General features: G+C 43.0%; 1 protein-coding gene and 1 long non-coding RNA gene across 7 annotated transcripts in view; one reads left to right on the top strand and one right to left on the bottom strand.

Moving 5' to 3' along the window:
* LOC133496745 (MAM domain-containing glycosylphosphatidylinositol anchor protein 2-like) overlaps window positions 1-20,157 on the bottom strand; it is a 175,004-nt gene extending 154,847 nt beyond the window's left edge. For 4 of the 6 annotated variants that reach the window (XM_061812670.1, XM_061812673.1, XM_061812667.1 and 1 more), the window contains exons 1-2: window positions 19,972-20,157; window positions 12,055-12,772 (exon numbers count right to left, since the gene is read on the bottom strand). In XM_061812670.1, the coding sequence (XP_061668654.1) occupies window positions 12,055-12,127 (73 nt within the window). In that variant the 5' untranslated portion in view covers window positions 12,128-12,772; window positions 19,972-20,157. The remainder of the gene's footprint in view (window positions 1-12,054; window positions 12,773-19,971) is intronic. The other 2 variants (XM_061812668.1, XM_061812669.1) reach the window with 2 other exon arrangements.
* Window positions 20,158-23,975: 3,818 nt separating this feature from the next.
* LOC133496761 (uncharacterized) lies at window positions 23,976-26,007 on the top strand. Its single transcript, XR_009793851.1, has 3 exons — window positions 23,976-24,209; window positions 25,285-25,535; window positions 25,724-26,007. It is a non-coding gene; the product is annotated as an uncharacterized LOC133496761 (long non-coding RNA).
* The last annotated feature ends 1,197 nt before the right edge of the window (window positions 26,008-27,204 follow it).

Raw genomic sequence — 27,204 nt, 5'->3', positions numbered from 1 at the left:
GTGCCGCCTCAGATGCATCATAGACAAAAATAGAGCTCTCTGTGTTTACCTGTCTTTATAACTGTAGACAACACTGCTAGTAAAACGTGTCAGAAGTGGGCTCCAACATTTAATCTTTTCACACCCAAAAAAAAAAAAATATCCCTTATATTTACCAGTTTATTAAAGCGATATAGAAAATACTGTCAGAATAGTTGTCAGAAGTCGGATACAAGGATTGATCAGCCGCAGAAAAAGACAAAGGCAATGATCGATGTTTCCTGTTTATTCCACCACGATTGAAATGATTGCCACAAAAATAGATGACAAAAGTGGCATCCGCGGATTGACGAGTGCCACTAAATGACAAAAAGATAAATGCTTTGTATTTCCTGGTGTATTAAAAATGGTGAATTAAATGCGTTGCCACAAGACTTGTCAGAAGTGGGATCCAAGGGTAGACCAGGCCCACTAAATGACAAAGACAACTCTTGGTGTTTCTTGTCTTCAACAATTGGCGTGAGAAGTGGAGTCCAAGGATTGACCAGCCGCACAAATCAACATAGGCAACGTGTTTATTACACCAATATAGAAAATAATGCCACAATAACAAGCGTCAGAAGCGGTATCCGAGAACTGATGGCTACCACCAAATTACTGTATTTCCCAGTGGTTATTACAGTAATAATGAAAATTTTGCAACAATGTCGCAAGTGGTATCCAAGAACTTAACAGGATGACAAAATGACAAAGACAGCTCTCTGTTTTTCCCAGCCTTCAAAATGTATCAGAAAACCTCGTGAAATCTAAAGTTCAAAACCCCTCAAGAACAGAGTATTCCATTTTTTTTTTTTTAGCTCTGAAACATAGTTTGTTTTATAACGGCCTTGGATCAATCATTGGAAGACAATTCAAGCCATCAAGTACATATTTTTACTTTGTTGACCTCCAAGTGGAGAAAGTTGCGAAGAAGCGACGGCGGTGGCTGCACTCGGGAGTGCAAAAGTGTGTGTTCTTCTGATAAACCCTGCAAAGCAGTAACCACACAATCAGCAGCAGATTGACTATTGACCTGCAATTTCACACAATCAAGCCACCACTTAGCGTAAGGAGAAAGTGGCACCTTCGCAAAGCCTCGCTGCTCGCCGCCGATCACCTTTGATTACGGCCCGAGAACACAAGACACCTAAACTCCTTCCTCGCGTAAATTATAAGTTACCTCGGACTTCGATAAGTCATTCTAAATGCCTCAATCGTAGCCCCATTTTGTGCGTTTAGCGGCTCCTCGCTATAGAGAAACTATGCAATACAAGCGCATGGGTGAGAGGTTTAATCACAATATGCATGAGAAGCGTTTAATAAGACCTCGGTCATCACTTCGTACCAGTGCAAAAGACGAATTAAGCTTCTCTAGCGGCTTGGCCTTTCCTTTCAATTCTTTTGGAAACAGTGCCCGACGCTACTTTTTCTTTTGTGGGTTTTCGAAAAGACCTTGCAGGAAGAAAATGGTGCACCATTTGTCACTGGCGTTGTATTCTCTATGAAGAGCTCTTCATCAGGCTCGGAGGCACGAGCACATCGGCGGGTGTTCAAAACAGATACCGCACTAAGAGCCAATAGAATCATGTGACTTATCCAAGACAATCTAGCTAATCTGACCAATTTGAGATGTACTAGCCCAGAATATAGACCAGACATGTCATGGACGTACTATGGTTTTTCCCCCCCCCCATCGATGTAATCACCCTGGAGAATATAACTGTGACCTCACTAAGCAATGAGGGGACTGAGAGATGATGAGAACAACGAAACCACACTTGATGAGTCAAGGATCTCCGAGTACGTCCCGGAGACCAAACGCCAGAGGCTTGAGTGGAAGTCTCTTACGTGACCAAAATCCAAAGCCGTTGTCATTTTCATCGCACTCTCCAGCGCGAGGCGCATGAAGGATGGTAAACTGCTTTGGACCCCGGGGGGGGGGGGATTATTTTGAAGGACCGTAACTTGCAGTTTGGATTTGAAATACATCTTTTGCGACACCGGTCGTGGAACCTGATACAGCTTCAGCAATAGGCGCTACCCTAACCTTGAAGACCGCAGAGATTCATGACGCCGATAAATGCATATTGGAGATATCCTTTAATATAGTCACTGTGATTTTATAAGTTATGGTTCAATCCAAAGTAGACTGAATGTGGGCATGATGTGAGAACAACACAAAGATCCAGATGTGCATAGTGACACAAAAAGTGTAGACAGTCCCACGTGGTCTCGACTCGCATGTGCACGAGAGTGAATCCCTGTTGAGATCTCTCCTCTGCGAAGAAGTGCCTTCCCTTCCGTTCTATTTAACTAAGCAGGCCTGACCGCAGGAAATGATTAGCTCCAGGGGATTCGCATGGGAACACCAGCCTGTGGGATGTACCGAGCCTGACAGTGTGATGAAGGAGGAAGACCAGATTCAGACGTTCGCCTAAACGTGAACTTTTTACGGTGCGGCTTCCTGTTACAAGAATACAGTTTCAAGAGTGTACTGAGGAGCGACAACAATGACAGATTGAGTAATGTAATGAAAAAAAAAGGACTCAGCGGGCGCTTTGAGATTTACAGGAGGGCATGAGGACCCGCGTCATGTCAGCATCACTGTGCTAAAATGGTGTGAAAATGTCACATTGCTGAAATGAAGGCAGTGATTGCTTTATGGCCCTGTGAACATTTTTGCTTCAACACAGCCACGTCTCATTTTATAAGAGGTACAAATGAATTATTTTCGACATTTGCTTCAACTTCCTCTTGAAAATATATATACATATATTTTAACTATATAGGTTATATGTCCAAATAATGGTGGAAAAAGCACAAAAATGTTTACTTTTCGATCAAGTGAACGTCAATATTTTCTTTCCTATCTGATGCCAAGAGATCAAAAGTAAGATTTTGGTCCCTGCTAAAACCATAACACAATGTCCGGTTGGGATTAATAAAGTCATAAAAATGCACACCTGAAAGAAATAAAGTGACAAATCCACGGCCTCGGTAAAACAAGAAAGTGCACATTCGAACATTGTCAAAGATTGTCAAAGGCAACTGAAGATGCGGTTGCCATGGCCCCCGCCTGCCGAAGAAGAAGCGCGTGCACTCCGCGGCCACCGAGATAAGAAGGCGGCTTATTGCGGTTGCCTCGCAGCGGCGCCATCATTTTTTTTTTTGGAAGACATCTAACTCCGCCGCCACCTCGCCCCTTTGCCCTCCTTTTAATCTGCTCTCGCGCACCGCAGCTCTCACTTCTGCAATCACTTCGCGTTTAGGGCAACGGTTTCCCGAGCACGTGAGACCCGGCGGATGAAGAAGAGCGGGATCGGAGAGCCGACGTATCCCCGCAGTAGCAGAATCGCGCACCGTCGCTATGACAACAGACATCGCTCGGCGGAAGAATTTAAGAGACAAGTGTGGGCTGAAGTGCCATAGTTGAGGGCTGCCGTTAGCCTTTTGCGGGCGCACAAAAACATCTCCGGCCACTTCCTCCAAAGTGCTTGAAACGTCACTAATTGGGCACTGAGCAATATTTACTTGGAATATATTCATAGTGGTGAGAGAGGCTCAGGATGGCGTTTAAAGCTAAATGATTGTCAAGATGGCTTTGTGACCCCTCACACGAAACGCTCAAAGAGTGAAATGAAAAATGTCACCTTTTAATTCACAAGCACTACAAATAATTAATTTTCACAACTGTTAAATATTTATTGTGTTAATCTCTGTCATTTTGGTATTAGCAACCCAGATGAAAAAAATGGAATCTTGGAAATAATTTCATCACTTGCTGATGTCAAAATTGCAATAGGTAGAATGATTAACACTCCTTAATAAAGGAGAAAAGAATCTCGGGTTGCAGTTTATAGCACTTGTGAAAAATGAACATTTTACACCTTCCATCCCTCCATTTTCTTTGGCGCTTATCCTCACAAGGAGCGTGGGGAGTGCTGGAGCCTATCCCAGCTGTCAACGGGCAGGAAGCGGGGTGCACCCCGAACTGGTTGCCGGCCAATCGCAGGGCACATAGAGACAAACAGTCGCACCCACAATCACACCTTGGGGCAATTTAGAGTCTCCAATTAATGTTGCATGTTTTGGGGGATGTGGGAGGAAATGGGAGTGCCCGAACACTCCGGTTTCCTCCCACATCCCAAAAAATATACCTGAAAAATTAATCTGGATTTTATAACCTGATTTGGAACAATCGATGGATAGCATGATTAACAACCCCTCGATATGAATAAAGAACAGATGAATGATTTTTTTTTTTTTTAGAATACCATAAAACAATAAAAAGCACCCGAAGAATGGACAATTAATATTTAAACCTCCTCCTCCACCCACCCAAAAAGGTACACCTGGAGATGTTAATACCGATGTCAAGAGATTAGAAGACAGAGTGGCCCCAATAAAACCATCAAACCAGCACCCAGTTGGTCCCCATGAAAAACACATCGCTGTCATTCTTCCTGAATTCTTCTAATATTCCACATATTTCATACCTGACAACACGAAAAAGCGGGGAATTGCGTTACTTTTCACTGCCACCGTTACATCCCGGCGTTACTTGCCACTGTCTCAACGACTCTCCTGCCAGTTTGGCTTAACAAAGACAATCTCACTGAGTGACGGGAAAGGCATAACAGCAGACGGGGGCGGCCATTCATATTCAATAAGGCCCTCTCATCACGGCCGTGTCTTTGATGGCTCTTAGCATGTATAATTCCCTGTGATTGGAAGCGCTGTCACTCACCGAGATGATAACTCTGGATAGGGGGGGGGAGGACAAAAAAAAAAGAAAAAAGAAAGAAAGAAAACCTGGTGTTCCATTAAGGAGAAGCTTTTTCGACGCATTGCGAACACATTACATAAACCTCGCACTTCTGGCAGGTTGACGAAAGAGGCATCGGTTTAACCGCAGGGGAGCGGTAATTTAATTAACGCGTCGGCAGATTAGCTGTAAAGAAGCAGAACCCAAACAGTGAAGCAGCTAGCAAAGCCCCCCACACACAAAAGTGCATCTGACAATAGGTAAATTTAATCATTGCCACTTTCAATTTGCTGCAATGTAACGTGGGCATTTTTGACATTTTGAACGTCAAATCTCGCTTTTGCATCAAAATTGACATTTCATTGCAATAGGGAATCTTGAGAAAGTTCAATTGAAGACATTTGGGCCAAATTATGAGGCTATTACGAGGCTAAATCCTAAGAATTAAGTGGCATTTTGAGAAAAACCGGGGCCGCAATTTGCAATGCACCGCCTTGACTAATACTCAGAAATGCTGATTTCTGTTATTTAACAATGGTTTTGAAGTGCATTGCATCACACTGATGCCTGTTTCTAATATTATGATCACCTTCTTTTACAGTGGAGATGTAACACATAAACTCATCAACGTATGATTTGGAATTTGACTAACAATTCTTTTGTAAGACGTGCGTGTGTTCATGTGTGTGTAAAAATCACATGAGTTCACGTAAACGAGCCAAATTTACCACCAGCGCAGCGACGGCGAATGGATGATTCCCTCGGCAGGCATTGGGAATCAAACAGTGGCAGTGACTGTAGCTTGTTTGCAGTGACCCCCACAAGACCGCCGTCAATAGCTCAAAACGTGGCTTTACTGCAGCTCGTGGTGTCTTGCATTGAAAATATATAATGTATAGCGAGTGGACAATGGTCGTCCAATACTCAGGGGTGTGGTGATGAGTTCAAGAACACAATTCACCCCCTGAATCAGTCATGGCCAAATCCATTCAGCGGGCTTAAAAGAGGCTCATTGCGACCTGGCTGACTGGTGCTGCATTTCAGCCTGCATCCCCGAACCCCGACCAGCAGACTTCATTTATTTAGGCTTTGCGGTGCATGACTGCGGTCAATCAAAAGTTTCGTTTCGCGCCCGACCCCGCATAATCCGGCCTCGAGAGATCACGACCGACCAGAAACAATACTTTTCCTTTCATACTGTCACATTATAATGAGCGGCTAATTCATCATATGCATCTCAAAAAAGACTTAAACATCAACCGAGGTGACGACGTGCAGTAATTTCATCGCTTTTTATAGGCGTAGCACTCAAGACAGGCATAGATTTGAGCTGAGAAAAAGCAGTTTGAAGTAAATACGGACGTGATTATTCATCGGAAGCGGCCTTAAAACATTTTGAATTCTGGAAGCTGTCGTACTCACACACACACTGGCCCTTTTGACGAGCTCCACGATAACATTCGTCAATGTTTTTCATCCGAGGGCAAAGATTAAATTGAACAAAAAAGTGAAAATATCCTCATACAAAACAAATTTGTCAGTCCATTAGAAAAAAAGGCCTCATATCTGCTGTGTTTCTGTGAATTTTGTTAAACTTGGTTTGTGTATTAGCAGCTGTCCATAGGACTTATCGGACCTTGTGATTCATGAATCAGTGCAAATGTTATTCAAGAGTCAATTATTTGAACATGGCTACCAGCAACAACAAAAACCTCAAATATTCATGTTAGGTTCATTAAAGACTCGAAATTGCCCATAAATGTGAGTGGGAAGGGTCACTCATCTTTCTGTGGCCTGCGATTAGCTGGTGACCAGATCAGTCTGCACGGCGTCTCCCACACAAAGTCAACTGGGAGAGGTTCTAATACAACCGCAACGCTAATGAGGACAAGCGCCATAGAAAATAGATGATGATGGATGGATTTAGTGATTAAAAGGTGTTGTGACAGTGCCAGTAGATCGTTAATTAAAATGGTTACCGGAAATATTAAAGTTCTACCAGAGTTTTGGAATGGATCGCGTTCAACCTGACTGGTTCCCAATCTCTTATTAATTAATTCATGGAGTAGTGCTTTGAGGAAGGCAAATGACAACAACGTGATTAAACAAAATCCTGTTTTTGGCTCAACGGCGGCAAAGTCAAAGCCAAACATCCCTGAACTCTTGATGAGGGATTAAAGATTTCATTTGTCTTTTGAGCTACGGTTCAGGATTTTACCAGACGGGTCGAAGGTGGCTCCACCTTGATCCGTGGCAAAATTTAGACCCTCGGTTAAAACACAGTCCCACGGTGTGCATATCCAGCCGGCAAATCCCCCCCCCCGAGGATCTGGTCCAATGAGAACTGACATTTGGTTTGATTAAGCTGCCGCTGTCTGAAGAGCCACCCACGAGCTAGCTGGCTATTCCCAACGTCCCCGTCGAAACACTTCCACCGCGGGGTGGGGGTGGAGGTGGGGAAATAGTCTCCGCAGCAGAGCTCTACTGTATTTCCTCATTTGCCGCTCACTGAAGTGCTGACACCCTGAGATGTCCGCTGGATCTGCGGGGATTGTGGCAAGAGACAAGCCCGGAGATAAGAACAGCGAGGTGGAGATAGAGTTATCCTCGCTCTCATTATGGTGGGAAACGCGAGGGTCCCGATTCAAGGAAATGATGAAGGACCCTGTGGAAGAGGCCTCTGAGCACCAACAAAGACGGCTTTAGTTTCACTGGCAGCATGCATTTGCATAGCTTAGAAGCCAGTGCGTCTGAACCGGGCCTCATGAAAAGACACAAGCTGCAATGGCTTGGACTTCAATGCGAGCGGGAATCAGAGCGGGAGGGAAAGCGGGATGGAGAGGGGTGGAGGGGCGGCGGGGAAAGAGCGCAGTTGGAACTTTTTCCTCCGCGGTGCGGCATGAGACGAAATGTGATCAGGAGGAGGTTGTTGTTGACCGACTTTGATGCACAGACGGAACACGACGGCAGCGGGCAACTCCGGATGACGCGGCGGAGCAGACAAAACGTTTGGCGCCATTGTGCGCCAGTCGTGTTTTTATTTCCCTCTTGGGAGCTTGGTACGCGCAGGGGTCGGACATTTCGGAACCATTTGTTTCCATTGCAAATAGTTGTTTGTACCGCGGTGCTTTTTGACACATTAAGCGGGGTAGACGTATACTGACCAAATGCACTATACTCAACAGAACTGTTTCCCATTGTAAATATTGAACAGTTAAATTTTTTATGATCGTGCCTTTTCCTAGCAGATCTTAGGAGGAGAAAAATTAACACCTAACCCCACACGATTGGATTGTCTTACAAAATCATCCAATAATCTGGCCTGTGCTGACTTTGAAGAGAGGAAAAATGCTTAAATTTGGCCCGTTTATTGCTATATGTTGTGTGCACCCTTTGCGTTATCTGCATTATATCTGAAACTTTGCCTATGTTAACTACTTGGAAAAAAAAAAAAAACGCCTTTTTACATTCAGGCCAAGACCATGTCTAATACCAATATTGGTGACATCTTGTGGTATTCTTGGTATGTTGACTCATTTAGTCAGGTTATAGGTTATAAACATATCGTAAAAAGGATTTCTTTGCTTTTGCCGCTATCTTGTGACATCTATGGGAAGTTAAAAACATTTTTCCGCCAAGCATAAATTACTTACATAAATTTTTGTTAATTCCCAGTGAGGCGTCACTCCACCCTGGCGTACCAGCAAAAATTTAATTTTCAAAACCCAATCCACTAATATTCAAAAATGCACCCACCTTGCAGCCTGGATATTTTGACCCATTTGGAGCACAACTTTCAGGTATCACAAAATCCGACCGCTACTGCAAGAACACATTCCTACTCCAGGAAAAAGAAAAAAAAAAAAAAACATCTGGAAACACAAGCCAGTTCAGGATTTACCATTTCAAAAAATACTGTGCCAAAGCACACTATACCGGCAATATTGGCGATGAAATATAAGCATTATCTGCTGAAAGTGAAACGGACGCTGTGTGATGTGAACACAACAAAAACAAGCCGGCGAGCAGATGTTTTCGTGTGGCCTTGAGCCACAATGTTTCGGGGGTGACTGGCCCACATCAGGACCCTCTAATGACTCTGGCAGCATCGGTTAACTCGCTGGTGTTTGACTGCTCCTTAACAACTACGCCGTTTAGTTGAGGGTGGGGGTTCGGGGGCGGAGGGGTAGCGGCGATGGAAGCACCTTCGTATTCAGCCGCATTTTCGCTTCCCCTTGGAAATCCGTGACGACTACGACCGAGACATTTAATATAAAACATCAAATCAAGAAATTACTGCAGATAAATAAGCATAATGACACTTAATTTAATCGTTCATCTCGGCTTGTTTGGGACTCAATTCAATTCACAACGCTAATTAACCAGGCATTTAATCACAATCACAATTGCAGTGTTTTCCAATGGAGTGTGTATTATTTAGGCTGCAATCGGGACGCAATATCATCGATCATCTGGAACGTGGCACTTTGTTTACGGGCCACGATGTCCGTCAAAATGCCATTTTGAATCAATTCAGCAACCTTCGATCAATGCGAGATTTGTTTAACACGCTGATTCATATTCACATCACGCATCCAAGTAGCTTTTATCTTTGGAGCAACAAGAAGAAAAAAAAAAAACTAGTCTATTACTCATTTGTTAAGCGTTATTTCATCAGGGCCGTGCTTACATAACAATCTAGCACAATGACTTGCGCCTTATTGAGTTTATGGATCAATACACTGATTTGGATTGATGATCGACGAACGACGACTTTCCCTATAATTGATGAGATGAGCTCAATCCACGCCACTTCGGGTCTGCTTGTACCACACTGGACCTTGACGAAAATCGTCTGACGCAAGAATGCAGACGTTCTTGCAGCGTTTTGCAGTTGACGCGCCGATGCTGACTTGGGCCTGAATATGAAAAATATACACTGTACGTACGCTATAAAAGTGATTCCCAACCTCTGTGCCCCGGCAGATGAGTCTGCAGAGGGACTTATCCAACTTCACTTAATTGTTTTAAAAAATTATGCGTTCACTATAAATGATATCTTCACTCTGCTATCTATGCGAAAAGTGTACAATGATGGGGAGGACACTAGATACCAGAAGGCACAAGTAACCTGTGTATCCACTTGATGCCAGTCATACAACAGAATACAAAAAACTAGTATTCTTACCTAAAAATGTCCAGACGTTACACAACAAAGAAAATATATGCGTTAATTGAGACAAAATGACCATTATTCCAGTGATGTGTATATATATTTTCTGAAAGTTTTGTTTGGTATTCGTTATGAGAACCTTTACAGTTGAACTTTAATGTACCTACTCTACATTTTTTAATCATTTCAGGGCTTTTTGCACAACCTGCTGTTCTCTGACAAAGAGTTGAATAGAAAAATTCACAACTAGCTTTTGACCCATGGCACTCCTACGCCATTCTGGGAGTCTTCTGGTCCCTTAGCTTAATGGCCGCCTCACTATGCCATACTAGCAGGCACGGCAACAGAGAAAATACAGTTTAGTGTCATGTTCTCGCATTTATGGGGGGGGGGGGGGGGGGACACACACAGTTGCCGACGTACCATTTAGCACCTAAATGAACACCAGGAGAAAAGTAAACAAACACAGAAGCTGCTGTCGGCCACGGCTCACATGAAGACATGCATACTCGCCAATGTACCGCATTTCACCAGGCCCACCTCTTAAAAGTACGTGCATATACGCAGATATGACAATACGCGCTGTCTACATTTTTCGTTTTAATATGTTTAAATGCTTTTTCGGTGTGACAGTGGCAAAAGTACTGGGCTCGCTCGCTCACTGACTTTCACCTATTGCGGGGTTTGCAGAACCCAGAAGGTATCCCCCTTGATAAACAGGGGTTCACTGTATGTCTTTTCATTATCCACGCTGCTTATCCTCACAAGGGATGCAGGAAAGCTGGAGCCTATCCCAGCCAGCTTCGGCCAAAAGGTGGACTACACCCTGAACTGGTCGTCAGTCAGTCACAGAGCAGATATCTACACCATCATTGAGCGGGAATCGATCCCACGCTCCCCGCACTAATGGCAGTCGTGTGTACCACTACACCATCAGTGACTCCGGTCCACTGTATGTTCAACTTAAAAGTCCAGTTTCTCGAGAGTAAGTCCCGTGTACCATCTGAAAAACGGAAGGTTGGATTTTTTTGAAACTGCGCCTCACTGGAGCGCAGTTCAGGAGGCACCCAAGTGTAAAGAAGATGAATGGCAAGAATACGCCACTCAAATTTTACGTCGCTGTATTTTTCTGTCATTTTACAATAGTTGACTTCTGAAGACAATTATACCTCTTGACCAGTTAGATGATGATTGGCATCTTTTTTTTTTTTTTTCCATCATTGCATTGTACGGTCCTGCTCGTAGAGGTGCGAACCGAGCAGATGTGGCACTTAGAGTGGAATAGTGATGAGGACATGGGGTGGGGGGGGTGGGGGTGGGGGTGGGGGTGGGGGGGCGGAGATGACCATTTTGAGAATGCGCAGCACGGCGGCACACAAGCGCAGGGGAATTTAAAAAAAAAAAAAAAAAAAAAACAAATACACAGCTCCATCTGTTCCATCACCAACCCCTGTACGGCGAGCCATGATGGATACGCCGTTGCCTCTTAATGCGTGTGAGGCGTCTAACGATGGTGATTTCTCGCAATGTCAATATTGGATGAGGGCCCGGAGGAGGGTTTTGGAGGAACACTCCAAACACGTACTGCAGAGTGCAGTGATCGAGAAGGTTGGTTTTTTTTTGTTTGTTTGTTTGTTTGTTTGCAGATGAGGCCCTATAAAGCTTCCACAGAACCGACAACACCGGAGACTCCCCATCATTCCTGCACACACGACAACGCGACTCCGTGTAACGACGCCAGGCAACAAGCGTTCGGTGCACACACACACACACACGACTTCACATTCGGCACAGATCTTAAGAAGAACGCACGTGAGCTTCGATCCCGAATCGTGACGGCGACTCAGTGCTTGTACCACCGGTTGCACAAAAAGAGATGAAGAATGTTACATAATAGAGTGATACCGAACATGTTCCTGAGGTTCCCTGCATGTGGACACTCAATTAGGTGTGATCGTCGCTGGGTTACGATATAAGGAGGGAGAGTTCCCTGGGTTTAGTGTGTCTAGTTAATAATGCAGTGCATTAAGAGTAATATGTGACTTACATGATATGTTATTTTTTTGCAAGGTCACGGACGTGCGTGTCAGTCACTCACCATACACTCCCTGGCAACGGATGCCCTCCACGAGCAGCACCAGTAGCCCCACAACGCACGTAACCGGATCCATCCTTTATTTGCTCTCTCCTTCACCGTAGCAATAATCTCTGCATGATCCAAAGGAAAAGCGATCAATATGCACGTCGAGCAAGGCTTCCAATTCCGCTCAACTGGGAGAAAAAAAAAAAAGAAAAAAGGTTCTGTAAGTGTCCGTTGTGGGCCTTTTCTTTCCTTATTCTTTTCTTTAGCAAGCTCGCATCGGGTCCGGGAAGGTAGCGAGGGAGCCCGAGGGATTGTGCCGAGGAGGAGGACTGCAGGCGTGTAGTGATGTGACAGTGTTGGGCATGGCTCCCCTTTGAGGTCCAGATGTGTTCACACTTGCCGAATCCACGCAGAGGTACCGATGGCGACGTAAGAGCGGCCAGGCGGAGGTGGCGGCGGCAGCGGCGCGCGCATCACCCACCCTCGGATGGATCTCTTCCAAAGGTCCGCGTTCGGGCGCCAAGGAGCCAGGGAGCGTGCGAGGCTGCCGGGAGAGGCGGGGTTGGGGGGGGGGGGTGAGGCTGCGCTTCCGCGGCTCTCTTGGTCACTGTTGCTGCGCAAGCCGGCGCGAGGAAAAGGAGGCGACGTCAGGAGGAGGCGAGCGGCTCCCCGGGCTCATCAGTATGGGAGAGTCGGCGTCGGCGGAGGCTGGAGAGACGGAGCTGCTAGGGGGCTGGGAGGAAGAGGACAGAGGAGGACGGAGGAGGAGGAAGATGTGATGGGTGGGAGCGAGAGAATGAGAGAGCGAGAGTGAGAGAGAAAGAGAGAGAGTATTTAGAATCATTTACAGGTATTTTACATTTTCTCGTGTTTTTATTGAACTATTTTCATTTTCTACTTTACGTCAGATGGGTTTTTTTTTCCCCCAGTACAACATTAACTGGACTTAAATCTGCTCAAAAATTCTACATCGTATAGATAAAGATGAGGCCCTGAAAGAGTGCTTCAATGTCCCCGAATTTTTATTTTTAAAGTTATTTTATTCATTAACTTATATTGTTGCTATTTACGCTGGATATTTCTATACAGTACATTGTTAGAGCTGCAGTTGTTTTTTAAAGTGCTCTATAAAAATCAGTTGAGTATATCAAATCAATTTTCCACATTGAAATGAAATTCCATCAATCAGTCCCAACCACAAAAAAACAAAACAAAAAAAAAAATCATTTAATTTTTTTTTTTTTCCCCCATGAGCTGGAGCAATATCCCAGCTTCACGGCGGGATTACTTTGGTCATATCTTTATCAACTAATGTTTTTTTCCCCCTAAAATCTAAATGAGCGTTCATAATGATTGTTTATTTTCATTGCATGTTGTATAATTACTTTAATTGTGTCCATACGTAAATACATATCATTCAGATGAAAAACTGTCGTTGCTGAGCATGCGTTCTTATGACCAAGTGACCATGTTATCATTCACAGCATAGCAAACTACTGTAATTCTTTGTGTCATTTGTAACCTACTCATGTTCGTCTGTGCAGTTGTCGTGTTTATCTTCATTTTTTAATAAATTGCCCTGAAAGGCACTTTGAACATGTTAGCCCATGTAGTTATGTTTAAAAAACACCCACTCGCCATTCACAAATACGGTGATTCATGGTTTTCTATAGAAACCATAATCTCTCTGCTTAAAAAAAAGAATATATATAATTATTAATTATAAGTGTTTTTGTGCTTTTTAGGTAATGGTCTTATATGCCACAAGATGGCACCAATCCTCTGGGTAATAGCAAAGCGAAGCAAATTTATTTGCATAGCGCAATTCATGGTCTTTACATGACTAAAAGCATTCAAATAAAAAAAATTTAAAAAAAAAAAGTACAATTAAAGCAAATTTTAGTGCGAGGAATATAACTGACAGGTGGAAGTATCCTAAAACGCATGAGGAAAAAATTTTTATATGGATGGGAAAACCCTCACACTTGGAGCTGACGTCACCTCTGTTGGCAATTTATTCCATTTTTTTTCCACATACTAGCTAAATGCTGCTTCACCATGTTTGCTTTGGACTCCATTATTCGACCCGAGTCAGTCGTTCACAGAACCCTACCGGGTTTGTATTTCATTCTTTTCCGTTAAGCTTTCCTACACTTTGACTTAGCGCTTTTGACCATCATTGTGCTCCTCCACGGTGTTTTAGGTCGCCTGTTATAACAGGAGTGACAGCTGCTAGTCTACATAAATAAAGTGGGACTGAAGTACTCTCATTTATTTGCTTTTCTAAATAGACATTAAGGTTGTCTGAACTATTGGAAGAACATGTACTGTCATTTCCGGCCTACTAGCCGTGACTTTTCTCACACACGGTCAACCCTGCGGTTTATGCAGTGATGCGGCGCTAGCGATAGCGTGGCGCTCGTGTTAGCGCACCTGGTTAAAAGCCTTGGAACACAGAAAAAGTTTTAACGCTAGCGCCACACTAGCGTTAAACTCTTTCTATGTACCGAGGCTTATAACCAGGCACGCTTTGTAGGCCGGTGTGACGGTCTGAGCGCTCCCCCGTGCTGAAAAGTCCCCTTGTGATTAATGTGCATGCGTTACTAACAGGGGAAATCTGGGTACGTAGAAATCCCCCGCTCTCATCGTTCCCCTTCTTCTATATAGAGCGAGCTAACATATGTTTATATCCTAACCTTAAAACATATATAACATAGTATACACATATCTGTACGTTCACTGTGTTCGTCTTTCTGAGACGTCCGTAGCGAACATGAACACTTGGCGACCAAGTTGTCGAATGGCACACGTCGGAGCATAGATGCGGATGTTTCAGAAGTTTATGTAATATACGGCCATGCGCATTACACACAAGAAGACTTTTCAACACCGGAAGCGCTCAAACCATCACAACGGGAAATACGGTAGTTCAAAAAATACATAAAAATGGTCATCAATATCCATATCCTTAATGTCAATTGATAGAATTTCAACATCATTACAGATTACAAAGTCTAAAATCCGACCTCTAGTGTGAGTTGGATGCTTAATGTGTTGAGAGAGGTCAAATGTGTCGAGTATGGCAAAGAGTTCTTTGGATGAATTTTCCACGTTATTGTCAAAACGAATGTTAAAAGTCTCCCATTATGACAAAATAGTTCTGGTCTGTACAAATAACTGGGGAAAAAAGAATTTACTGAATGTTTTTTTTTTTTTTTTTTTATATTGCTGCACTCGGTACACTGAAGTGTGTGCACTATCAATGGCCGGACCTTACAGTAGCTGTTTCCTAGCAACGCACTCTCCAAGAAAGCCTCTTAATCACTCAGTGTTTCATATATTACCCTCAAACATACAGTGAGAAGTGTGCACACAGCACCCCACGGCGAGGATCCAGAATGATCGTCCCTTCCTTTCACTGGCGGGTCCTTACATTCGCACCGGCGCTGCCGCATTGGCGTCCTCAAATTACGACCGAGCTCCAGTTTTTAAAATATAACAATAATAATTCCGGTGGGGTTGACATTTGAAACAGGCGGTCGGAAATTTGCCGTTAAAATCTAATGGACTAATCTCGTCCCGCTGTCCGTTTTTACGCCGGGCGTCGGTGCCCTTGAGCGGCGGTGTCAAGCTTTTATTTTCAACTCGTAACTTGCTTTTGTTTTATCACGGGCCATGGAGAGCGCGTCGCTGTTTAATTTTAGCGTCGGCGAGCTCGAGCGACTTGCGATATTGTATTTCCATTTTGCTAACCGGAGTTCGCGGAAACTCAAAGTAGTCGGGGGCAAAGACGAACCATGTCTAGTCTTTTCGAAAGTGGATTTTTTTTTTTTTTTTTTAAACGCTACGATGGGAGTATCACGCATCTTTAGTCAAATCCCACAGGCCACGTCTCGAAAATCTATTTCAAATTTGTGAAGAACCTATCCAGATGTCTATACTGTAATCAGGCATTAACCATTAGCGTCGTCATCGATTGACCTGCACGGCGGTCCATCCATTCTTACACCGTTGAAACCTTCTATCAGCTTTATCGACCACCGCCGCTCCCCCGCTGATTCCTCCCAACTCGTCCGATTGATTCTGTCACGGCTGTTTTGGCGAGACAGCGCAGAGTCGAAGCGCCGTGCTAATTAAGCTGTGCTCGGCCACTTAGGTGGGCCGGGGAACGCTGCTTGCTCGGAGCGCTGTTTAGTGATACTTTGCATAAAAACTCGGATCGATCAATTAATTGTGATACATTTTGCGACAAATGTACAATTTTCGCAAAATTAGCACACAAAGATAAAAACAAATATTTCCAACATTAACAGTAATTCAACATTCAAAATAAGTTTGGAGCCATTTTTTTACTTTGTGTTTTAATAATAATATATATAATATCTAATAATATTTTTATTTTTCAAGTGTGGTACCTTTTTTATATAGCTACAGTTATTCTGTATGTGTTTTACGTAAAATACATTTGCATTTATTCATTGTTTGTAAAGTTTTATTGAAATTTAACTTGAAGGTGAATATGTTTCTTGTTTTCAAAGCACATTGTTAATGAAATTATTCATAATGTTACAGTGGCTGAGAAGATACTGAAATAATAAATATACTTTTTAGGAATAAAATCTCTTTTTTTCACCTAACACTTGTGCCTACTAATTTCATTTTGTTGTTGTTATTATGCTGGTAAAGTACTTAAAGTGCTAAATATTTTTTGAGGTGACTTAAAAAGTTTTTCTGTAATCAAAAAGTTTTATTGAAATTTAACTTGAAGGTGAGTATGTTTCCTATTTTAAAGCACAGTGTGAATGGAATTATTCATAATGTTATAGTGGCTGAGAATATACTGAAATAATTAATTTACTTTTTAGGAATGCACCTACTACTTATTTCATTTTATTGTTATTATGTTGGTACAGTACTCAAAGCGCTAAGTATTTTTTGAGGTGACTTAAAATGTTTTTCTGTAATCAAAACGAACATTAATCAACATTTTGAACTGCTTTAATAACCGCATCTTGGTGATGAAAATGGTCCCTCGTGTCGGTCTCCCTTTCTTTTCCACTGCATTCTCCTCGGCTGACGCCGAAAGCGGTCCGATCTGTACGGGTACTGTAATTCCGTCTGGCTCTTGCTGTTGTCGGTCACGGATATTTGTCAGCGTGAAAAGGGTTGAAACCTGTTGTAGTTTTGATCAAAATTGCTTGCTTTCATCTCAGCTTCTGCTCCTATCATTTAATTCCACTTGATGCTGCTGACCAGATTGTCTTCTGTATATATCGTGTCTTATTTATTCATTTGCATGTAGCCATCCACATCTGCGCTGAAAGTGTTTATTATTCATGGAAACTCTATTCTCCCTCATGTGTACATAGATTTTCATGTTTGATATCATTATCCTTGTATATTACCCTGAACTGTCCATTTATGCTAATTTTATTCCACGCTATTAACCCGGCAAAGATGAGCAACACCTCCTTAAAAGGAGAAAAGGCCTATTTACTTTTAACGTCGCCGCTCGAGCCGGCGCAATCGCGCCGCGCAGACACCCCCGGCGCACTGCTCGGTGTATAACTGCAATTATCTTTCGAGAAAAGTTCACCAAAAGGGCCTCACGCGTCGCTGTACATTTCCGGGTGAGGAGAGCGCACGCCGCAAATTGTACTGTCAGGATTCTGCCAGATTCGGATGGGTGCCAAATGAAAACACGAGGCGCGCTCCAAAAGGCCAGAGGTAATCATTGTTTGGACCTGGGGGAGGCGACTAGCAGATGTGGCTAATTGGCAGTTTGGGACAGCCACTTGTGTGGAGGTCTTTCTCTGCCATTTAACTTTGAATTTTCATTTCTGACTTTCAAATACAATTTCTGTCACTGACTAATTTCGAAATGCTTCCTATCGTTCCGGTGTCGGCAACTTCATTTGACTGGACACAATGAAACGTAAAAATTAAAATTGGAATTTGTTGGGAGTGGCAGAGTTCCCACTGAGTGAGGACATTTGGGAGTTAAATTGAGACGGGACCGTCATTATTTCAGTACTTGTATATAGTGGAACCGCAAAAATCTGTGCATTATCATTGTCCATCTATCCATTTTATTAGCTGCTTATCCTCACGAGGGTCGCAGGGAGTGCTGGAGCCTATCCCAGCTGTCAACAGGCAGGTGGTGGGGTACACCCTGAACTGGTTGCCAGACAATCGCGGGGCACATCGAGACAAATAGCCGCACTCACAATCACATCTAGGGGCAATTTAGAGTGTCCAATTAATGTTGCATGTTTTGCGGATGTGGGAGGAAACCGGACTGCCCGGAGAAAACCCACGCAGACACGGGGAGAACATGCAAACTCCACATAGGCAGGTCCTGGATTGAACCCGAGTCTTCAGAACTGTGAGGCCAACGCTTTCCAGCTGTACCGCCGTGCGATTACATTGAATGTCTAAATGTGTTTCTGCACCATTTGTTCACATAAATGCTTTAAAAGGTTCTCTGCATTCCCTCCCATGTGTTAGTGTTAGCATTAAGCTAACAGGCTAAATGGTATGCTACATCCACCTATCCATTTTCTTTTGCCGCTTATCCTCACGAGGGTCGCAGGGAGTGCTGGAGCCTATCCGTGCTGTCAATGGGCAGGAGGCGGGGTACACCATGAACTGGTTGCCGGCCAATCGCAGGCCACATCGAGACAAAGAGCCGCTCCCAGAATCACACCTAGGTGCAATTTGGAGTGTCCAATTAATGTTGGGATGTGGGAGAAAACCGGAGTGCCCGGAGAAAAGCCACGCAGGCACGGGGAGAACAGGTAAACTCCACACAGGCGGGTCCGGGATTGAACCCGGGTCCCCAGAACTGTAAGGCCATCGCGTTGTTCCGGCTGCTCCACCATGCCGCCCCATTATCTTTGTACTGGGAAGAAAAAAAAAAAATCTTGTCCCATGAGATTTTTCTCACATAAAATCCTGCAGGTGACTCGTCGGAGAGAAACGACACTTGGCCATAAGGCAGCATAAACCCAAGTGTAGAACACGGAAAGATATCCAAACAGCGATCCGCATCTCGCCACTGGATACAGGGCCAAACGAAATAGGGCCACAATCACTTTACGCCGACTTGTGAGAAAACAAATGAATTATTGATGCGTGATGAATATTGCATATCATGCTACAAAAATTGTTGCCGTCTCTCGCGCCGTCATAAGGCGGCGGATTGGATTTACACGCTTACTTTTCCACTGGGCCGATGAAGCGGAATTCTAATCACCTCGCAACACATGAAAAGAAACCATCGTGGCTGTTATTGCGTCATCATTTTCTCTCCTGGCGTGCAACACAAACATCATTTTTGCGTCTATTTTCCTATTAACATGAAGTCAGTCACATCTAGATTATATTTTTTAAAAATGTGCCGCAAGCACTCCGAACTACAGGAGATAACCAAGGAACTGATTAAAGATATTGCAAAACAATGGGGAGGAAAAAAAGGAAAAACAAGAATAATGTTCTGGTTCAAGGATAGGGTGGTACGGTGATGCCGCTGTAGAGCGTCGGCCTCGCAGTTCTGGGGACCGGGGTTCAAATCCCGGCTCCGCCTGTGCCGAGTTTGCACGTTTTTGAGTGTTGAGGACAGACTAATAAAGTTGGAATTTTACAAGGACAAAAAGCTCTCAAGAGAGACAGAATTTTTGAAAGGAAAAAATAATAACTTTCTGAACCTAAAGTCAGAATTAAACATGAACATAAAGAATATTGCAATGCAAAAATGTCCACGGTACGATATAACCTTCTTTGAGTTAAACTATTATCTTGCTGTGAAGGGTACACCAATGTGGCGTCCAAAACACACAACAGTCACGTTTTTATTACTTTTTCGTCAACCGGAAAGCATGTGCTATCAATATTTTTAGAACGAGAACAAAAATTATTTGGACTTATGGTTACCTTAGATAATTCCCAGGGGCCCTTGCTGCGACTGTACAGCATTGTGTACAATCATATACAGTACACCGTACAGCGCATCGTGCAGACCTCCTAAGCCGTCCGCAAACATGGAATACACTGACCCGCACTTTACCTCCCAAAGTGGGCTGCCATCTTGAACAGGAAGTATGACAGGATGTATTCTGGAATCAGTGGGACAGGAAGTACCTTTGGTGCGAGAGGGAGGGGGAAAAATAAGTCACAATTCTATTATTAAACGACAATTGAGAATCAAAAGTCCCCTTGAAGCCAAATAATCATGATGATAATCAGTCACAGAGAGTTTAATTCTTCACATATGCACAGAATAAAAGATACAACTGTTGCGTTTTCTGAGAGTGGAGCCAGGCACAGACAAAAGGGGGAAAAGCAGATAGAACAAAAATTAAGTAAGCAATCTTAGTAAGCATAAAAGCAACTAGGAAATTCTTACCTTCATCACAAAAGGTAGAGGATATGCGGTAAAACTGTCTTTGTTCTTGAGCTGTATGACACAAAGTGACAAAATGACCACCAATTTGGACTGCAGCTCCTGTAAGAAAGAAGATGAAGCGTGAAGATGAGTGGCACACATTACTGTTCAGTATTTCAAAGCAATTGTTGTTTTTATTTATTTTACTTTAGTGTTTACTTTTTTTTTTTAAATTCATTTATAGTGATGCCTCGGTTCTCGACCACAATCCGTGCCAGAAAACGGTTCGAGAAGTGATTTGTTCGAAAACCGAATCGATGTTTCCCATTACAATGAATGGAAAAAGAAATAATGCGTTCCAAGCCTTAAAAAAAAAAAATGGGCTTTTTAAAGCTTTTTCTTAGCTTTTCCTGTTAATAAACTGCATAGTAGATATACATGTATAGGTTAAATACTTTTATAATAAAATAATTTAAGAAATATATTTATTTTTTGCTTGAAATGTATGCCTTAGGAGTACAGTAGGCTAGGCTGGGAGTGTACTGCCGTATCTGTAGCGACTCGGCCCCCGGCCTTGTAAACTTTTTTTATGAACAAAAGTGCAGAATAACTTTAAACAAGCAACTTGCCTTCTTTGGAGCCACGATTGGGGGTTAATACGACAGTCCTCCATAAGAAGGAAAAACAACAGTCACTACCGGGACACGTTTGTGTACAGAGGCTGCGTTATACAATAACAAAAGTGCACTGAATTGCGCGTGTTTTTTCGGGGTGGGGGGGGGGGGTTTAGGGGGGGGCATTCGAATAGACTATAACAAAACGCGTCGTGGGTGGGTCAGCCGCTTGCGCCGCACGCATTATGTTATTTCCAGGTTTTTATGGGGGGGGGGGGGGCGTTCAAATAGACAATAACAAAACGCGTTGTGGGTGGGTCAACTGCATCCGCTGCGCGCGTTTTCTTATTTCAGTTTTTTTTTTCGGGGGCGTGGGAATTCATAACAAAGCGAGTCGTGGGTCAGCTGGTCTGGCCGCGCGCAATATGTTATTTCCGGGTTTCGTTGGCGGCGTTTGAGTACCGATTTTCGTTCGAAAACAGAAGCAACAAAAAATACATCTCAAAATTTTCGTTCTAAAACAGTGACGTTCGAAAACCGAGGCTTTACTGTAGATTGCGTGTTTTTATGAGCGTGTTAACTGATTTAGGCCGTCGTGTGTGGGGGTGTGGGGGGGGGGGGTGCTGAGTGTAGAAATGATGATGAGTGTCTCCCGAGAGCATAGCCAAGCAGAAAAAAGATGTACGTATTTACTGCATGAGTGTGTGTGTGTTTTCAAGCTGGTTCAATTTGCTGCCCTCAGCACTGCTGAGATGTTCACATGCCGAAGAACTTGGGAGGCACCTGCAGTGCTGCTTAATAAATAGATGGTCACGTCGCGGGCTGATTAAAGACTTCATTAAAGAGCACACAAGTCTTTTCTATCGGGCTTAGGTTGTTCTCACATCCACTGTTGCATCCTTGATGGAAATGTGAGGATAAATTTTAGATGTGGTGCAGGAGAGGCACACACCCACCCACCCACAATGCTTTGAAAATTCTGACACTTGAGCCATATTCATTTAACAACACGAAACTGACTAGTTACGGATTTCATGAATAGACGGACCGAAAAAAAAAAGTCTTGAGAAGCCACACGGGAGGTCTGCCATTTTGTTTCAAAGCTGCATTTAGGGTTTTTTTTTTTTTTTTGCTCTTAAAATGCAGCCAGACCCCTACAGCTACTGTCACTTAGCAACATAACATTTACAAGGTACAGCATGTGTATTATGAGTGGGTCCACACAAAAGTCTGAAGGAGCAATGTCCAAAAAGACATAAGAAGTCTGCAATTTCCTGTTCGAAACATCAATTTACGGTCATTTTCCCCAATTTTTTTTTCTTTCTTTTCTCAAAATGCCCCCTGTAACCAGCTTCCCTGAGTCACATGTAATTTGGTAAACATGTCTGTCACGAGTAGACCTCCCAAAAAGTCTCAAGAAGCCATGTTTGACAAGACATAAGAAGTCTGTCATTTTGTTTCAGTGTGCCAATTTTCCCTCTTTCTGGAAAATTCATCCCCTGCAGTCAGTTTCATTTCAGTAAGCATGTAATAAGGACACCCGCAAAAAAAAGCTGGGCCTGAAAAGACACAGAAGGTTTATTGTTTTGCTTTAATGTGGGCATTTAAGATGATTTTGGGCATTTTCAAACCAAATTTGATTGGATTTAAACCCTGTTAGACATAAGACATTAAATTGGGGAAAATTTGAGTTCGGGGCTTTGCATGTGTGCAAAGCAAAAGCAAGCGTAGTTTTGATGACTCCCCATAATAACTTGAGTTTTTCAGCTTGGTGTCAAGCAGCCATTTTGCAGTCACTTCCAGGTGTCCTTGCGACATTTGATTTGCGTACGGTCTCTGATGTGGGACGAGCAAAGTGACAGTTTGAGGACCATTTTGAAAATTTAAGATTTTGAATCTAGGATCGTTTACATGCTAATCTTTTTCTGTATATTTTTATGTCTGTGACTCTTGAACAGGCACGTGTGCCTGCCTGCGTGCGTGTGTGCGTGTGGATATTACATGGGCCATCTCCTTGCCAGATGTTTTTGCTTGCACGCCGGCGATTTCCTAAGGTGCTTTGACGGTTTCATTAACTTCAGTGGGGATAGCAGAAAAAAAATGGGGAATTCTATTTTGGAAATATTAGCAAGGACAAAAGAGGAACGCCATCTCTACAGACACTGCAGTCTGTTTTAATGAGCTCGACTTGCAGGTGGATGACGGTGCACTCTGAATGGTTATTGACAGGAAGCCTGATGCACTGCAGAATCCAACGTTTGGTCTGGGTGAAGAGACAGGATGTCAGACGCATCAGATTCCAGGGAGTCTCGGCACGAGATACAAGAGTCGGTGACAAAGACGAGAGAAAAAAAATAAATCTGCTGCATCGTGCAGCACGGTTCAAAAGGGTAAGACCGATCGCATTAGTCACATATCGATCTCGTGCCTCCCGTCAAGCTGCCACGACATAATCCTTTTGGCAGCTCGTTTTCCAAAAAAACCAAGTAGCGATGACAGGAGGGTCATTGATCTGACACGGTGTAAAGGGAACTCAGTGGAGAATAAAATCTCCATCAAGCCTAAGCAATGATACAAACTAGCATAAGGCTCTACGTAAGCAAAGTGCTAATTCGAGATTGTCAGATTTGTTATCCCAAATCCGTGCATTAGATCCACTCTGTCATGATCGGTCTTTTTGTTGACGTGGTTTTGATGGGATTTAGTTTTTGTTTTGTCATGCTTTTCCCCTGTCCTTTGCCAATGTTGCCATCTTCTCTTGTACTGCTCAGTCGCTTTTCGTTTAGACCTGTTCTTGTTGACCCCGTTTCTTGAGTTTACCAATCGTCTCCCTCCAGCCACTCGTGTCTTGTCCAGGTGTTTCTCGTTGTCGCGTCAGTTTGCTTGTATTTATTTCCTCATTTTCCGTCAATCTAGTTTAGATCATTGTTATTGTCAGTCACTGTTCCCTCATCATGTCTCGTTTCCAATTATTATTATGCAGCTTGGTTTTTGAATGTGCTGAATTATTTTTTAGATGAAACGACACGTCTGATTTGCCTTCATATTTTTTTAATCAATCCAATTTTTAAGATTCCTGCACTGCTGTTTTGCCTCGCTGCTTCCCTGCACTTGGGTCCACCTTCTTGCCTGCTTTAACACCACGAAAACATCAACCTGACACACCGATTATTGTGAGTTGTCTTCAGTGTTTACAAAAACATGAGCATGATGCCCACCGAAAATTGTCTTTGATAGTTTTTTGCAAACAGTGTTTTGGCTTCACTGATTTTCAATTTACAAAAACAATAAGGCTTGAATATTTATTTTTTTCAAAGAAAGTCAGTTGCAACGTGCTCATCTTTGAAAACTAAATTGTTGTTTTGAAGCTGTCACATGCACTGACAACTGTATTGTTTTCAATGTCGACTGAACATTTGCATGAAAACAACGGCGTTCTTGTCGAAGAGACACTGTGCAGTATGTGACGTCCTCAAAAACGGGTATGTTAGTTTCCCTAAAAACAGAAGACGTATGCCTGCTCAGACCACGTCTAAATACTGGACAAGCTCGACCCCTGATTAAACACAATGTAGCTGAATTTATTTGGGGTACAGTTAGGTAAGATTCTGAAGTACGCTAACATATTTAAGAATGAGAGGAGCTGCTTGGATTGGCGCAAACTGTAGCCTACTGTAAATGCTCCGACAGTAGTGCACCAACTTTTTGTCTACAAAATCACCAACAACGGTCTGACGTACAGTAGCACTGTACTGGATTCACGCCAGTCATGAAAATACGGCAATGTGTCTCTGAGGTTCGCGGAAACTAGTGGGTGAGGTTTGAGATTTAATCTGTTTACAGAAATGCATGCATTACTCAAGACTAAATTTTCATCAATGTTTATACAGGTCTTACGGTCTATACTTCAAATGAACGGGGAAAGGCTCCAACTTCCTACGTGAGCTGTGATAGGAAATGGATGAAGAAAAGTGACTTGTCTAGATCACTTTGCCTAAGAATGGGACTTATTCCCACTCAAGTGCGCACATAATTTATCTGAATATGCAGGGGGGGGGGTGGACGCAGCAGTGTGTGATTACAGAGACAGACGAAGAGATGAAAGCCTGAACACTTTAAGTGGCCTAATGCATAATTCATCGTTGATCAAATTTGATGTGTTCTTATCTGTGTCTGTTTGGAGTTTTGTTGTGGAACAGAGTGCCATTGACCCCCCCCCCCCCCCCCCGACTCCCCCTCCCTCCACAGCTGCACATAGTCTCTTGGAGTGGCCGGATTTCCATTCATGTAGCTGGGGACGCATTATCATCCAGCGCGGTAGCGCCGGAACGGAGCGACCAGCATGCCGCTCGTTGCGTGGGATTAAAGTGGAGAGGCCACCGAAGATGAATCAATCAATTTGAGGAGAACTTTCAGAAGACGCATTCAAAAGTGTAACTGTGAAACTGCCCTGTTTCAATACATACCTACAACTACCTATTTCTTGCTAGTAATATTAAGTAAGTTTATTTGTAGTATAATATTAAGTAGTAGTAGTAGTATATTGACTATTTTACTTTTATTGCACTTTCATTATTTGCTTAAATATGACTTTATACATTTAATCAACGGATAAAGTGTTGCCCATTTGCTAATCAGACAAGGATGTGTTGTGGAGCCGGTGGTTGTCCTTGATCTTTGTACGCAGAAAACCGGCTGGCGCCATACTCCTCTCCCAGGCCTAGCCGTGGAGACGAACGACACCAGATAAGGAGGGGAAAGTTACCATCCCGGCCCAGGATCTGACTCTACCATGGACCCATACATACAAAAACTTTGTGTTACTCGGCAGCTTTTGTCTTCTCCTTTGGCTATCCTGGCAGAAGACACACATCTCGTGTGCGGCAGATACCTAGATAAGACCCGGTCGTCTGTACTGCACATTCCTTTGTAATAAATCCATTAGCTATTTTTTTCTAATCATTGGTCATATCTTCCTCGCAAATCCCTACAATATATTAATATTAATCATTTTGTCACGTGACTCTGTATCAATCAACGACCTTTGCGATACAGTATTGATACACAAGTAACTACAGTAGTTATTCATGATGTAGCATTTTCTGTAGCTACACGAGCAGTAATATCGTATGTTGATACTGAGTGGATAGTGTAAATCCGGTGTACAGAATTTGAGAGCTCTAAAATGTTAGCAATTGCGACTAGCATTAGCACGCTAGCGATTACCATTTTAGCATTCAACTCACTCATGTTATATATACAGCACACATCTAAAAGTGGCTTTAAAGCTCATTTACTGACGCTCCTTTAGTATTTCTGGTTTAGTTTATCAGTGGCCCAGAACAGCGTCCTCTGCGATGTTTATCAGTGTGAATCATGCTTCCGGGATTTTTGGCTAACATTTTGTTTGGGCTGAGTTTTGAAACTCAAATTCTGTCGACCTATATTTGTAGTGAGTTAAGCCAAGTTATTTTTTTTTATTTATTTTTTTTGGGGTTGGTTGTTTTGGTGTTTTTTTTCCGCCACCAGCGGAGAATGACCATAAGGTAAGTGACAAAATCATCTTGATACACAAGGAATTCCGTGATGTAATATTTTGTATTAGGGCAATATAGCTACATGAATATATACAGTATCACCATTATTTCATCTTGCGTTACAGTCTAATCCAAGAGTATAAATATAGTGGACCATTTTCTCTTGTGATACACAGAGGTAACCATCAATAATGCCATAAAATATCCATACATGAGCATAAATATCGACGTTTTGATGTATCATTTCATCTTGTGATACAGTATTAATATACAAGGGTACCTGCGTGTATCTTGATGTATTATTTGCAAATATTGTACGCAGTTGTTTTTAGCTCGGAGCCTTTGTCACTAGGCTGTAAAATTGATGTGTATTTTTTTGTTTGTTTTTTTGCAAGGGCTAAACAAACCAGATGCACCACTCATTTGATGCTTAATCAAAGGCAAGCAAATACGCAGAGAGAGTGATGAGTTTGAATGATTTGGAGACTGTACAACACGAGCTTTTATAATAAGATGCTCAAGATGAATGGTTCTCGATTGGCATGATGAATCTTTTCCTTCAGTCTGACTGAGAATTATTGCCCCCCCCCCCACTGGCTTTTGCCGTTGTGTCACTTTAGTCCATTTCCAT

This window comes from Syngnathoides biaculeatus, chromosome 23, assembly GCF_019802595.1.
Source record: "Syngnathoides biaculeatus isolate LvHL_M chromosome 23, ASM1980259v1, whole genome shotgun sequence".
Taxonomy (NCBI): Eukaryota; Metazoa; Chordata; class Actinopteri; order Syngnathiformes; family Syngnathidae; genus Syngnathoides; species Syngnathoides biaculeatus.
The sequence above is the reverse complement of the archived record's forward strand: the minus strand, read 5'-3'. Positions and strand labels throughout refer to the sequence as shown.